The sequence below is a fragment of the Pteropus vampyrus genome, unplaced genomic scaffold (assembly GCF_000151845.1).
Source record: "Pteropus vampyrus isolate Shadow unplaced genomic scaffold, Pvam_2.0 Scaffold452, whole genome shotgun sequence".
In the NCBI taxonomy this organism is placed as follows: domain Eukaryota; kingdom Metazoa; phylum Chordata; class Mammalia; order Chiroptera; family Pteropodidae; genus Pteropus; species Pteropus vampyrus.
This window is the reverse complement of record NW_011889233.1, coordinates 704550-718557: the sequence shown is the minus strand read 5'-3', so window position 1 is coordinate 718557 and position 14008 is coordinate 704550. Positions and strand designations below refer to the sequence as shown.

General features: G+C 45.6%; 1 protein-coding gene across 1 annotated transcript; it reads right to left on the bottom strand.

Annotated features, from left to right (window-relative positions):
- Window positions 1-224: 224 nt before the first annotated feature.
- UPK1A (uroplakin 1A) lies at window positions 225-8272 on the bottom strand. Its single transcript, XM_011381788.2, has 8 exons — window positions 8244-8272; window positions 7872-7960; window positions 6138-6338; window positions 3683-3757; window positions 3450-3557; window positions 2229-2408; window positions 824-907; window positions 225-741 (listed from the first exon to the last, which is right to left on the bottom strand). The coding sequence occupies exons 2-8, from the start codon at window positions 7950-7952 to the stop codon at window positions 697-699; spliced, it is 774 nt and encodes a 257-aa protein (XP_011380090.1). The 5' UTR covers window positions 7953-7960; window positions 8244-8272; the 3' UTR covers window positions 225-696.
- Between the last annotated feature and the right edge of the window lie 5736 nt (window positions 8273-14008).

Below are 14008 nucleotides of genomic sequence, written 5' to 3'. Positions count from 1 at the left end.
CCTTAAAATGAAGCATATTTCTGGGAAACCTAGACTGAACCCCTGGATCCAGCCCTATTGACTCAGTTACACGGGCCAATAAATTCGATTTTATGTTTCAGTTAGTGCCAGTTGAGTTCTTGCCACTTCCATTGGAAGAGTTCTTGTTCATTCGGCTTTTCCCCAGAAGAAAACAAATTAACTCATTCAACAAATATTTATTGAATATCCATGCTCATCTTGGTGCTGGGAAATGCTGGGGACAATAAAGTGACCATGACAGAACTTGTCCCTCCCCTCACAGCAATCCCAATCTACCAGAGCTTAAATAGACAATCACAAACTACTCCGTAATAATGGTGACATGCACCATGAAGGAGGAGCTCAGGGAGCTAGCTACAAGAGAGGCATCTGGAGTTGGGATGGTGAGATCTGAGGACAGGACTTTAAATTGGCACTGATAGATGGGCCAGGAATTAACCAAATAAAATGAGGTTAAGAGCTTAGGGTCCATGCATACATGTCCAGGAGTTTCAGGGCACTCCCAACTCCCAGGAGGGCTCGGAAACTTGGTAAAAGATCTTGAGAGTAGAAGGAGGGAAGGATGAGGGAGGTGGGAAGGGGAGGGATGAGGCAGTCATCCAGGCCTCAGCTGGAGGAAGCAGGAGAGGAGGAGGACGAGGCCAAAGTGTGCACGTTGCCTTCCCTTCTTGTTCCTCACAATGTGGTGTAGAAATACATGGCTATCAGCATCACAGGGAGCTGGGTGAGGAGGCAGTCAGGTGAGGGGTGCTCCAGCCCCTCACCCACATCCCACCCAGCCCATAGGCTCCCCGCCTCTCACCGTCCACATCAGGATGGCAAACCCAAACCATGAGATGCCCCACGTGTAGCTGTCAATGGCATGGCCAATGTATTCAAAACAGCCCTGGGCAGGGGGAAAATGGAGGTTTGAGAAAATGCCCAGAGAGGCTGCCTGCTGAAAGCAAGAGTCACTGTGCACCCTCAGGAAAGCCCCTTCCTTAAGCCTTGGTTTTCTCACTGTGCAATGGAGATCATGGCAGTGTCTATCTCCGATGGTGGTTTCAGGGAGCACGGATGCGACCTTGAGTCCAGGTCCTGAATAAGCAGGTGCTGCCCTGATAGTGATCACGACAACCTGAGGGCTATTTTGTTTAGAGCTGACTTTCCATGCTGCCAACAACTTCTAAGGATTTGAAATATGCCTTTAGGATCAGTCCAGTTCTGACATCTCCTCATTTAGAGATAAGGCCGAGTTGGGCCAGAGCCTCACAGTAGTCACCTTCATGTAAACCCCTGCCCCGACTTGGGAGCAGCCAAGAACAAAGGTTCAAGGTGTGTGCTCTGGAGTCAGGTAGGACCGAGTTGGGGGTCCAGCTCTGCCATTTACGAGCTATGGGACCTATGTATGAGTCTGACCTTCTGAGCCTCAGTTTTCCCATCTGTGAAGTGGTGAATGTAACAACAGTGCCCTCAAAAGCAGTTGTGGAGATTTCACGAGATGATGCATGTAAGCACTCGGCACGGAGTCTGAGCTGGAAACCTGGCTCTCTGACTCTGAGTGTGGCAATGGTTTGCACACAGGCTCTCCTCCCCATGACACCTGATCTAAGAAATGCCGCCAAAGGTACCCAGGCAGCCAAGAGCAGCCAGAGGGACCACTGGGACCAGTTCTCCTAGTCTAACCTCCTCTGGTTTCTCTCTCTGCCTCTGCACTCCACTTGCAGTAGTTAAAGCACCTGGTTGGTGCCTAACTGCCTAAAATCAAACCCAGTTCCATCCCTCCCTAGCAAGTGACTGCTTAGTTTTACCATCTGTAAAATGGGGTAAGTATCATGTTTACCTCATCAGGCTATGGTAAGAAATAAGATAAAAACTTAAAGCATTTAGAAGGATGCCTGGAATAAAGTAGAAGTTCAATAAATATGGGTTGTTATTGGTGTTTTGCTATTGATATTATTATTGTTGCTCGTATTCCCAGACAACTTGAGAAAAGTTGCAGGTGCCAGGTCTGAATGAGACAGACCCTGTGTGCATCCCACTGACTTGTAGAGGGAGGGAGGACAGATAGAGCAAGAGTTGAGAGAACCAGAGAGAAGTAAGAGAAGGAGAAAGCTAGAGAGGGGAGAAGGAGATAACAGAGAGACGGTGGGAGAGAGGAAGACCCAGAAGAAGCAGAGAGGGCCAGAGAAACCACGGACAGATGAAGCAGCAGGGAGGGGACACACCTTGGTGAACAGGTAGTCCACGTGGCCCAGGCGGCAGCCTTCCTCACTGAGGGGAATGAAGTTGCCAGTCCGCCGACAGCACAGTGGGGGCCAGGGGAATACCACTTCTGGGGTGGCCTCCCGGAAGGTTGATGTAAAGTTCACCCAGTCTATGGGACCAGATGTGCCACAGCACTCTTGCTGGAAAAAAAGGCAGGAGTCAGGCAGGCTCCAGCTCAGAGTGGACAGCCACGCACCTGTGCTCGCACGGCAAGGAAGGGCAAGGTTATCCTGAGCCACAACTGGGCCCAACTTCCCCATGTCCTGGGCCTCAAAGATGAGGGCAGTATCTGTGTGTGTGAGCAAGGACCAGAACATATTTGTTCCAAGACCAAGAGGCTGATGGGGGATTTGGATCAAATGCACACTTGTGATTGATTTTTAAATTCTTCTGAATTAGCTGTCAATGAAACCTGAGGTAAATGACACCAAAAGGCAGATTTCTGGCTTCTCCCAGCCCCTGTGGGTGTTTAATTTGTGGCCCCTGAAAGATGAAAACATAGGCTCTTTCAAACATGGGTTCCCGTCCTGGCTAGCTATATGGCTTGAGCCTAACTGAGACCTCAGTTTCGTTTGCATCCTCAAAATTCTCCTCTGTGCTGCCATATCATCTTGGGTTTAATTAAGAATGTGGTTTCTGGAACCTAGCATCCGGTTTGAACTCTTCTGGTTCTGTGACCTACCAGCTGTGTGAACTCCTGCAAGCCACTCAACTCCTAGCCTCAGTTTCCTCATTGATAAAAAGTTGAACTCTCTTATGGGTGGTTGTAAGGATTAAAGAAGCTTGAAAAGTGCTTTGGACACTTTTAAAGAAGCTTTAAAAGTCATTGTAACGATTAAAGAAGCTTTAAACAGAAGTTAGTGCTCATTCAATTTGTTGTTGTTGTTGTTGTTGTTAATACAATACATGTAATGATTAAAAGCAGAGGCTCTGGATCTAGGTTACCAGATTGGGATCCCAGCTCTGCCAGTTACCAACCTTATGGCCCTGGACAAGTGACTCCCTTTATTGGGCCTGTTCACTCATCTGGAAAATTACAATGACTGAGCATCCCTCATAAGAACCACATGAGTAGATATTATCTACCAGTGGGCATAGTGGGAGCCTTATTTATACCTATGGTCAGAGCCCCAGGTCCTCCAGCCAGCCCTCCCCACCCACCCTCACCCACCCTCACTCACCTCAATCATGATATGGTCCCAGAGGCGGGTCAGTTCTTGGCCCTGGTACGTGTCTGCACTGTAGAATGTCAGCATCTGCTTGGTGATCAGGGATGAGTTGGACACCATCTGTGGAGGTCCAGGAATAGGGTCCAGCGGGGCTGGATGGGGAGAGGGGTTGACCTCCACCTTCAGCCTGAGACCCTCCTCCCCCCACAAAGTCATGTTTCTCTCCTCGCTTCTGCCTGGCTCACATAGTCTCGGTGGGTGTAGGACGTGATGCAGGAGGCGCACTCGAAGATGTAGATGATGAGCATGAGCACCAGGTACTGAGGAAAGACAGAGGGAGGGAGGAACAGACAGCCCAGTCAGGACAAAGCCTGTAAAGACACACACACACACACACACACACACACACACACACACACACACACCCACCCACAAGGGATGGATTGATGGATAGAAATGCAATTTAAAAATGGCTGTTCAAGTCTTTTACCTTTTCTGCATGTTTGAAAATTCTCATAATAAAATGTTAGGGGAAAATGAAATCAACAAAAAATATGTAAAGTATTTCCCGAAGTTAACTGTAGTCTTGAATGAAATAAAATGAATGTCTACTCTAGAAAAGATAAAAAATAAAGGCATTCTCCAGACAACCAGGGACATTTGAACATAGACTGGATATTGAAAGATCGATATGAAGAAACTAGGGTGAATTTTACAGATGCCCCAGTAGTATAATGGTTGTGCAAAAATAGGAAAATAATCTTTGACTGGTGTTTAATGAAAATTATTTTCCTGTCCTCACCCCTCACCCTCACCCTTAAAGCAACAGGGGATGGGGGGTGGATATGCCAGCTCCACTGCCAAGAGATGAGGTGATGGAGCACCACATGCCCAACTGCTTGACAACAACGTCCTTATCACTCAGAAATGTGCACTCAGGTATTTACAGGTAAATGACTTGGTGTCTGGAATGTGCTTCAAAATACCCCAGGAAAGAAAGAAGTGGGCAGGCAGAGAGGATGGAGTCGAGGGGAGAAAGTTGGCAAGTCTGTGGCTGGTCATGTGGAAACTAGGCGATGGGTAAGTAGGGTTCATCATGCCATTCTCCCTAGTCTATGTTTGAAATTTCCCATTATAATTTTTTAAAAAAATCTGCATCTTAGTTAATGACAAACTAATAGGGGAGATAGACAGACACAAACATTTCTTTTTTCCTAGTTGAATGAACTTTTTTTTAAGGCTTTGGTTAAATTGTTATGCTAGAGAATTAAATGCAGGAAAGAAATTTTAAAAAAGAGGACGAAGGAAAGAAAGGAAAGGAAAGGAAAGGAAAGGAAAAGAGCTTTTCTACGGCTCCATCTTACTCACGGTAAAGCCAGTCCTTACCAAAGCCCACCTGGTAGGCCCGCCTTCCCATTCTCCTCTCATCCTCCATACCCATCCTTCACTGTTCTTTGCCCCCTTCCCTGTCCACCCTCACCTCATCTTGTCTCTCATCCCTTCCCCCACTTGGCTCCAACCACTCTGGACTCCTAGCCTCCTCTGGCTTCCGAGACTTTGCTCTTGCTGTTCCCTCCACCTGGAATGTTCTTCCTGCAGATACACACACAGGCTCCTTATCACCCACAGGCCTTTGCTTTCTCTGGCTGTGAGACCTCCCATGCCCACTCCCCAGCTCCAGCTCTCCCTTCGCTAGTCACGGTCTTCCCTCCTCAGAGCATCCTCCCCAGGGCAAGGGCTTTATGATTTGCTTACTAGATAGCCTCAGTGCCTAGTGTAGGGTTTGGCACATGGTTCTTGCTTAATAAACATTAGTTAATTTAATAAGTAGATGCTCCTGGCAATCTAAAGGGCCCTCAGCTGTAGAGCAAGCACAGCGTCGGGTCTGCGTCAGTGGGGACAGGATTGGCATCGCTGCTCTCTCTATCACCTGGGGTTTGGCCTCTTTGAAGCTCAGTTTCCTCATCTGGTAAATGGGTAGAGAAACACTACCTTCGGAGGTTTCTCTACCCTAGGAGGGTTGAGGGAGCTTGTTTTCTAAACTGTTTAGCCTAGTTTCAGGCACGTGAGAGGCCCTAGGGAATTGTGGGCATTGTTGCAGTTACTGTTGTTGGAAGAGACTGAGAGCACAGAGAGGCTCAAGCTCTGAACTGCTTGGGTTTAAATCCTGGCTCTCCCACTCATTTGCTGTGTGACCTCAATAAGTGACTTCACTTCTCTGAGGCTTGATTTCATCTCTGTCAAATGGGCTCACAGTATGATGATGATGATGATGATGATATCTCATGGTATGTAGGTATATGAATTGATTCATGTAAAACATTTAGAAAGTAGTGAGCACTCAATAAATATAGCTGTGCTATTATTATTGTCATTGTTATCCACAGAGCTCACGAGCACAGACTCTGGAGACCAAATAGCTGAGGTTCAAATCCCAGTTCTGCTACTCAAGAGCCATCCTCTTGTGCAGAGAGCTTCCTTCCCTTTCTCTCCTGTGCCCCAGTTTTCTTTCTTAAATGATGGTGATGGCTGAGCTAGGTTATTGGGTTATAGGAAGGGGAAATGAAATGATTGCCATAAGGCTCAAGAGTGGTGCCATGCTGAATACACATCAGCGGCGGTGGTGGTGGTTGTTAATATGACTCTATGAGGATGATCTTCATGCCCACCTGCCCCCATCCCCTCTTCTTGGGGCCTCACCGTGAGGATCATGGACCGCCGGCGGCACAGAGCTGCACCCACACCAAAGCTGGCCACAACGAAGAAGGAGAAGCCGCAGAAGATGGCGATCCAGGCAGCAGCAAAGATGTCCTCCTTGCCTGAGACGCTCATCAGTGGATACACGTGGTACTGGTCAGCTGTCACCCATACTGTCTCGGCAAACAGGGCCAGGCCTGACAGCTGTATAGGGCAGCTGGTTAGCAAGACGTGCTCGGGGGCAGCAGCCCCAGCTGCACGAGTCTCAGTGAGCAAGCTTCTTCTCCATTCTGAGCCTCCACAGCCCGCTCAGTAAAGTGGACACATAATAAGAGTGGCAAAGACATTGCCTTCCATGAACAGGGATGAGGCTGGACAAAGGCCAGGAGGAAAGGGAGGGCTCAGCCAAGACCCCTGCCCCACCCCAGCTGCCAGTTGCTTCCAGGATGAAAGAAGATGCCACATGCAAAGCCTGGAGCGCATGCCTGGCACAGAGGAGATGCTCGGTCAACCCGCCCTCCCTTACTCATGTTATTCCCTGAAGAGGGGACTCTGGCCATCGTCAGAACAATTACAAATGCATCAACCTTTCAAACTAGCAATTCCACTTGCTGAAATCAACCCTACACATGCACCAACCCATGTGAGACAATCACAAACCCGAAATGTGATCCTCTGTAGCACCGTGGGTAGAGGAACCAGGATGCCACACAATGGAATGCTATGCAGTTGTGAAAAAGGGCAAGGAGGTTCTCTGAGGACTCCTGTGAAGTGGCCTACAGGCCATGTGAGCAGGAGGAAATAGGAAGCACGAAACAGGAGGTGGAATGAGCTATATTTGGGGCAAGAAAGGGGAGAAAATAGGTATATATGCTTCTATTACTTGTATTTGTTGCAATGTTGGAGAAACTCAACATCTGGTTACCTGTGGGATGAGGAATATAGAGCAAGAGAGAGGAAACTTCCTGGCGGATACTTTTGACAATAATTAAACTAACACTCCTAGAGTACTTACTGTGTGCCAGGCATTGGGCCTCTTAACTGGTTTCTGTGTGATAATGGTTATTGTTACCAGCTGTAGTGTACATTGTTGTTCTGGCCAATACAAAGAGTAACCACGTGCACCAAACTGGTCTAAGCACACTAATCCAATAACTCATTTTATCCTCTCAGCATTACTGTTTTATCTCTAGTTTCCAGAGGAGAAAATATTGAGGCTCAGGGAGGTGACATCACTGGCCCCATGTCCCACAATAAAAAGTGGCAGAGCTGGGATTTGAAACTAGGCTTTCTGCCTCCAGAGCCATGTACGGGTATCACATATTTTAATAAAAACAAAACATTAAATATTAGGTAAAAACATTGTTATTCATTATTATGGGCCCCTGTGTGCCAAGCAGACACTTTATGTCCGTAATCACATTCATGATGATAGTAGCATTTGTCAAGCACTTTTTCTGAGCTGAGGGTCACACATGAATTAATCCACATAAATATCCCCACAATGAAGATATAATCTTATAGATGGAGAAACAGGCACAGAGAAGTAAAATCACTTGCTCAAGGTCACACGGCTAGGAAGAGGCAGAGCTGGGATTTGAAACCAGGCTGCTCTGACTTGGGAGCCTATAGCACTAGCCTGCTGGGGAGTCCTGGGCCCTCAGCCCCCAGCCCCAGGCTCAGGGCTGCACCTTTTCCCCGCCCACCCACTTGGCTCCCAAGTGGGGGATGTCTCACCAGAATAATGATGTTGCCTGCAACCAGCAGCCCCACCACAATCGAAGACCTCTTCTCCACCTCTGCTGCTGCAGAAGCCATGGTCCTGCCTGAGACACACGATCAAGGATGAGGCCAGGCAAAGACCAGGAGGGGAAGCTTAGCCCAGCTGGACCGACTGCCCCACTCCACACCCCAACTACCAGGGGCTGCTCCCTGCTGGGCTCTCTGCTGGGCTCAGGCTGGTACTGTATGAGTCCCGCTTCCCTCGACCCCAGCGTTGGGCCAGTTTATAGAAGAGGAAAGTGTGGCTCACAGGGAAGCCAGGCACTCACTGAGCCTCAGACCTTCCCAGCTCCCCCTGCCCATCCAGACTCCGAGGCCTCTCCTCACCTTCTCTGCCTGAAGCTTCTCTGGCCAGCCCTTCCCGAAGTGGCTCCCTATATATGCCCAGGCCCCTCCTTGGGCCAGTCTCCCAGGAAGCGGGGAGGGTGGCTGGAGGAGGAGACAAGAGGTCAAGCAGGCAGACCAGTGAGAAAGAACAGCTTTATGTGTCCCCACCCCCAACCCCAAGTGATTGATAAACCTGAAATTCCAGACTATGCTGGTGTCGGGCCACATGGGCAAGGTGATGTGCCCAGTGGCCTCTGATTCCCAGGCTGTCATGGTGGTGGAGGGGTGGGGTTGGGAGGGTGAGTGCACCACCTGATGTCTCTCCTAGGACCTGGGCCTTCCTGAGAACAGGAGAGAGATACAAGTCAAACCTGCATATGAATTCAGAATCCCAGAACTACCTCCTCTGCTGGTGGTCCCACCTCTCCAAGGCTGGGAGCCCGGGGGGTGGCCCAAGTAGGGATCCTGGCTGGCAAGAACAGGTCTGGACCAAGGCAGGGAGGTGGGGAGCAGATGAGGGGGCAGGTAGGTGGGATGCTCAGAAGGCGGATTATATGGGTTGTAGGCTGAGAGAAAATGGCAGGAGATGGTGTGTGAGGGAGTTTGAGATGAGTGTACAACGAGGGGAAGAGAAGTGTGCAAAAAAAAGGAGGAGGCACACTGAATCGATGGGAGCAAAGTTCCCGTTCCACCACCACCATCACACACAAGTAGGGACAAAACAGGGGCACAGCAAGCAGCCAAGAGTGGAAATATCTTCAGGCTGCAGAATCAAAGAGACCTAGGTTCAAATCCCAGTTCCATTTTCTCTGTCTCGAACGACTTGGCATGTGCATTTGCCCATCCGCAGAATGGGTATCATCAGACTATCTTCCTGGGCGGCAGTGGGAACTTAGTGCGGGGATGTGTGCCAAGGATATCTTTCAGTCTGATGTGCAGCAAGTGGCCAAGCCTCACCTGCAGCGCTCCGGAGAGGCCCGCTTTCCGTCCGATGTCGCCCCCTAGTGGCAGAAGGCCGGTTCCGCAAGCGAAAATAGTGGCTTGGGGCTCCCAGTTTTTCCCCAGAACTTCTCAGCCCCGAGGACCAGAATATTCACCGCGTTTTCTCTATGAGCTGCAGCGCCCCGGGCATATGCAAAATGGGTAAACAAACGGAACTTAAAATTCTATTGTCAAGACACTGGCTTGGTCGTAAGATACATGAAATATTTTCCAATTAAAATGCATAAGGGTTTTTAGTCAATCCACTTTACATTTAAAATAGTTTTTCTATTGATTTACATTTATATTAAGGACTAATGAGGAATTTAAATAATAATGTACATGGCCTATCAAGTATATTTTATAAGGTTTAGCTAAAATAACTTGCCAAGTTATAGGACCAGGCTAAAAATATGAAATATTTTTATTTTCAAATAGTTGGTAACTGTTAGTAGTGGGAAGTTATATAAAATGTCTAGTAAAAGCAAAAAGGTTTCATCGACGGGACATTAATATGTCACCAGTCATAAAAGGTATCCATTTTGTTCTGAAGCATGAACCAGTGTACAAAGCCAGTGTACTTTGATGTCAAACTTAAATTTTCACTATTCTTTCTATTATGCAAGCCAATCTTCAAACACTACATTTTGAAGTGCTAACTATTTCCTTTTAAAAATCACAATGCCAAGATGTCCTAAAGATGACATACACCTACCCTGTGAGCCAGCCATTCGTCCCTAGGAATTCTTCTGTTTCTGTCTACCGAATGCTGTGAATGTTTTCATAATAGCCCCAAACTGGAAACCACCCAAATGCCTCTTCATAGTAGAATGGATAAGTACATTACAGTACCTGCATACAATGGCTACTACTCAGCAATAAAAGGCAACAAACTATTGATACATGCAACTACAGAAATGAATCTCAAAGGGATTATGCTAGATGAAAAAAGCCACACTCAAACGACTACAACTGTGTGATTCTAGATGCGAAATTCTAGAATAGGAAAAACCAATCTAGGATGATAAAAGTCAGGGGAGTGGTTACCCCTGAGGCACTGTGACTGGAGGTGACAGGAAGGGAACTTCTCTTTATTGATATGGACACTGACTACATGGGGGGGCATTCAGATTGTGAAAATTCATCAAGCTGTACACTCATGATAAGTGCACTTTTCTGTATACATATATATTTCATTATAAAGTCTTCTAAAGAGGGGAAATCCTTTCAGAGACATATTCACTGTGTTAAAGTGCCGTTTTCCTCGTTAACCAATGTCACCATAAAAAGAAATAATACATAAAAAAAAAAAACTACAACAACAACAAAAAAGTGTTTTCCAAAGGTGGCAGATGAGATGATTTTAAGCTGTCTACAGACGTGAAAGGAAATAGCATGGAATGACATAAAACTCCTGTGAAGAGAAAATGATCCAGTTTTAATCCTGATGGTGGCATGAAAAAAGCTCAGGAGTTTGATGCCATTGTGTCATAAACTTGTCTCTAAGCCTTGCTTAGAGCAGCTCTCAACAGGCCTCAGAGTTTGGAATTTAGTGGCCTATTATTACTATATTTATTATTAAGACAAGATGCTTTGTTTTCCATGGTCGGTGAAAGTTTTCTTAAACACTTTTATTATAAAATATTCACGTATACAAGGGAATGTAGAGACTAATGTAGCAAATGACCAAATTCTCCCACCCAGCTTTGTCCTAAGTAATTTTCTATATTAACTGCTGATTATTTATAAGTGGCATACATTGTAGATGGCATTTGAAGCCACTTGATCTCAGCCTAGAGATAATTTCTCTGCTAAATTTGGAACTCATCATCCTCCACACCCCTTCCCCTGTCTTCCTCTTTAGATCTCAGGTGTCATGGGTTGAGTTAATCCCATACCTTCAGTTTATAGTTCATTATTCCCCACAAGACATCTCTTGTTTAAATTTATTTCCTTATATCCCCATATCCCAGTCTCTTTCAGTGCCCTCTACTGGCAAACATTCTAATATCGTCGTATGTATCTTTTTTGTTGGGCGTGTTCTTGTAAAATGGGTACCATTGTTTCCTGTACAAATATTTTCTAATTTACATACCCATAATTGTGTTAAATCACTCATTCTATTCTTACTTTTCTTGCTTAGCACTATGATTTTAAGATCCATCCGCGTTAGTCTGAGCACATTGAGTCCATGGCTTCTGGGTTGCTTGGGACACCCCCAGTGTGCGTCTTCCAGAATGTACTGTTTCCTCCCCAGTGAGGACACCAGACTACTTACAACTCCCCCTCCCCCTTACCACTATAAATAATGCTGCAGAGATCACCTTCATGCCTGGCCCCTTAGAGACCTATATGTCTTTTTCTTAGGGAGCAGAATTGCTGGGTCATGGATATGTATGTGCCAGATTGCTTTCCGCAATAGTTGTCTCCTTCCACCCTCCAACCAAGAGTTCATGGGGGTTCCAGTATCCTTCCACCACCACTCACACTTGGCATTATCCAGTTTTCTAGTTTTTGACAGAGTAATTCAGTGTAAAGTGATACCTGTCATTATTTCAATTCTTACTTCTCTTATTACTAATGATTTTGAACATCTTCAAATGTTTGTTAGCCTTTGGGTTTTCACTCACATGCATGCTTTCATATTTTTAATATATATGCATATATTCATCAGCAATGTATAGAACAGTTTTAGATTTTCAGGTAAACTTTATAGAACTTGTATGTATCCTCATGCAATTGATTTTTTTTTTTTACCTCAACATTATGCTTTTGAGATTTTTTTTTTATCACATATGTGGCTTTAGCTCATCCATTTTTTTTTACAAGAATATTTCATAGGTTAAAATTTCCTTTCCAAATGAATTCATTTTGGCAAAGATGATATAGAAAAATGTCATCAATGGCAACATAGAGGTATGCAGACTTAACTGTGAGACCTCAAGTTTGGGCACTAAGGTAATATGTCAAGGCTGGAATCTCAGGTGCTCCTTTGGGTCAGCTCAGCAAGGGAAAGCCTGAAATTCATGGGAAGGGGTGGGGCAGCTGAATGTTGCGCCCAAGAAATGGAGATTTCAGAGTCAACTGGGACGAGTGTGAAGTGTGGGATGAGGAAGAGAGAAAAGGAAAGAGAGGGAAAGAGTGATCAGGGGGAGACTAGGACATCGCGTGCGATGGTGAAGCAAGGAGGAAAGCACTAGGGCGGAGGAACTCAAGAGGTCTTTTTATTTTCTCATATTTATTGAGCACCAAATATAGGATCAGGCCTGAACTAAGCACTAAGGGCGTGGTGCACGTATAAGCTTTTTCATGTCCAGCCCTGTGTGAGGTGGTGCTGGGAACGCAGTGGTGATCAAGACAGCTCTGTCCCTCCACTCACAAGAGAAAGACATTCAGTAGAAAGTGACAGTGCAGAGTGGTCAGGGGAATGTTGAAATGATCAAGGCGTTGAGGGAGGAAGCACAGGCTGGAGTGATCAGAGCCACAATGGAGAAAACAAAGATGAATGTGTGAGCCCAGAGGAGGTGTCTGACCCAGGCTGGGCATAGAGGAAGGCTTCCTGGAGGAAGGGACATTGGAAGAAAAGACTGGGGCCCGCAGGTAAAAGGCAGGAAGGAACATTTATATCAAAGGGAATACGATATATACATAGAATGGGATATTATTCAGCCTTAGAAAAGAAGGAAATCCTACAATATACAACGACATGTAAGAACTTGGAGGACATCATGCTAAATGAAATAAGCCAGTCTCAGAAGGACAAATAGCGCATAATTCCACTTACATGAGGTATAGAAAATACTCAGACTTATTAGAACAGAGAGTAGAATTGCAGTTGCCAAGGGCTAGGGGGTGGGGGAAATGGGGACTTGCTAATCTATGAGAATAACATTTCGGTTATACACGATGAAGAGTTCTTGAGATCTGTTGTAAAATATTGTGCCTGTAGTTAATAATACTGTGTTGTACACTGAAAATCTATTGAGAGTAGATCTCATGTTAAGAGTTCTTAGCAAAAAAAAAAAGACTGTGAGAAAGCAAAGTTCCTTAGTGTGTCATAGGAGCCTGATGTTCTAGCAGGAATTAATATTTAGAGAGCATTTCCAACATATAGGTCTCTGCTTTAAGCACCTTATATATAGTATCAGGTACTGTTCTAGGCAATTTTCATGTAACATCTCATTTAATCTGTGAAATAGCCCTGTGAGCAAGTTGTCAATAACTTCATTTTATAGATGAGAAAACCAAGACACAGTGAGGTCAGATAAACTTGCCTAAGGTCTCACAGCTGGTGGGGCCTGAATTTTACCCCAGTCTGGCTCCAGTGTCCATCCTCTTAACCATGACACTGTACTGTCTCTCTATGTGTATACTGACCCTTTTGGAGTATTTTCCTTTTTTTTTTTTTAGCCAGAATATATTCATATATTACTTGTACAATTTGAAAAAAAATTTAAAAATTAAGAAATGATCTCTAAGTACTATTATTAATTGGAGAAAAGCAAGGTTCAGAACACCAGGAATAGCATGCTACTATGGTGGGTAGGCAGGTAGGATGCAGGGTCTTCTTGCAAATGTATAAACTATCTTTGGAAGGACACATAAGAAACCAGTAATGGCAGTCACCTCCTTATGGCTAAAGGAGAAGGTGAGGAAGAGACTGATTTTTCTTGCATAATTTTTGTCACTTGGAAACAATTGAAAGAGCGATGTTATCAAAACGGCTAGGAGTTTTTCTAACATCTTCCTCCTAAAGAACATTGCTTTGAAAATCACCCATAGAT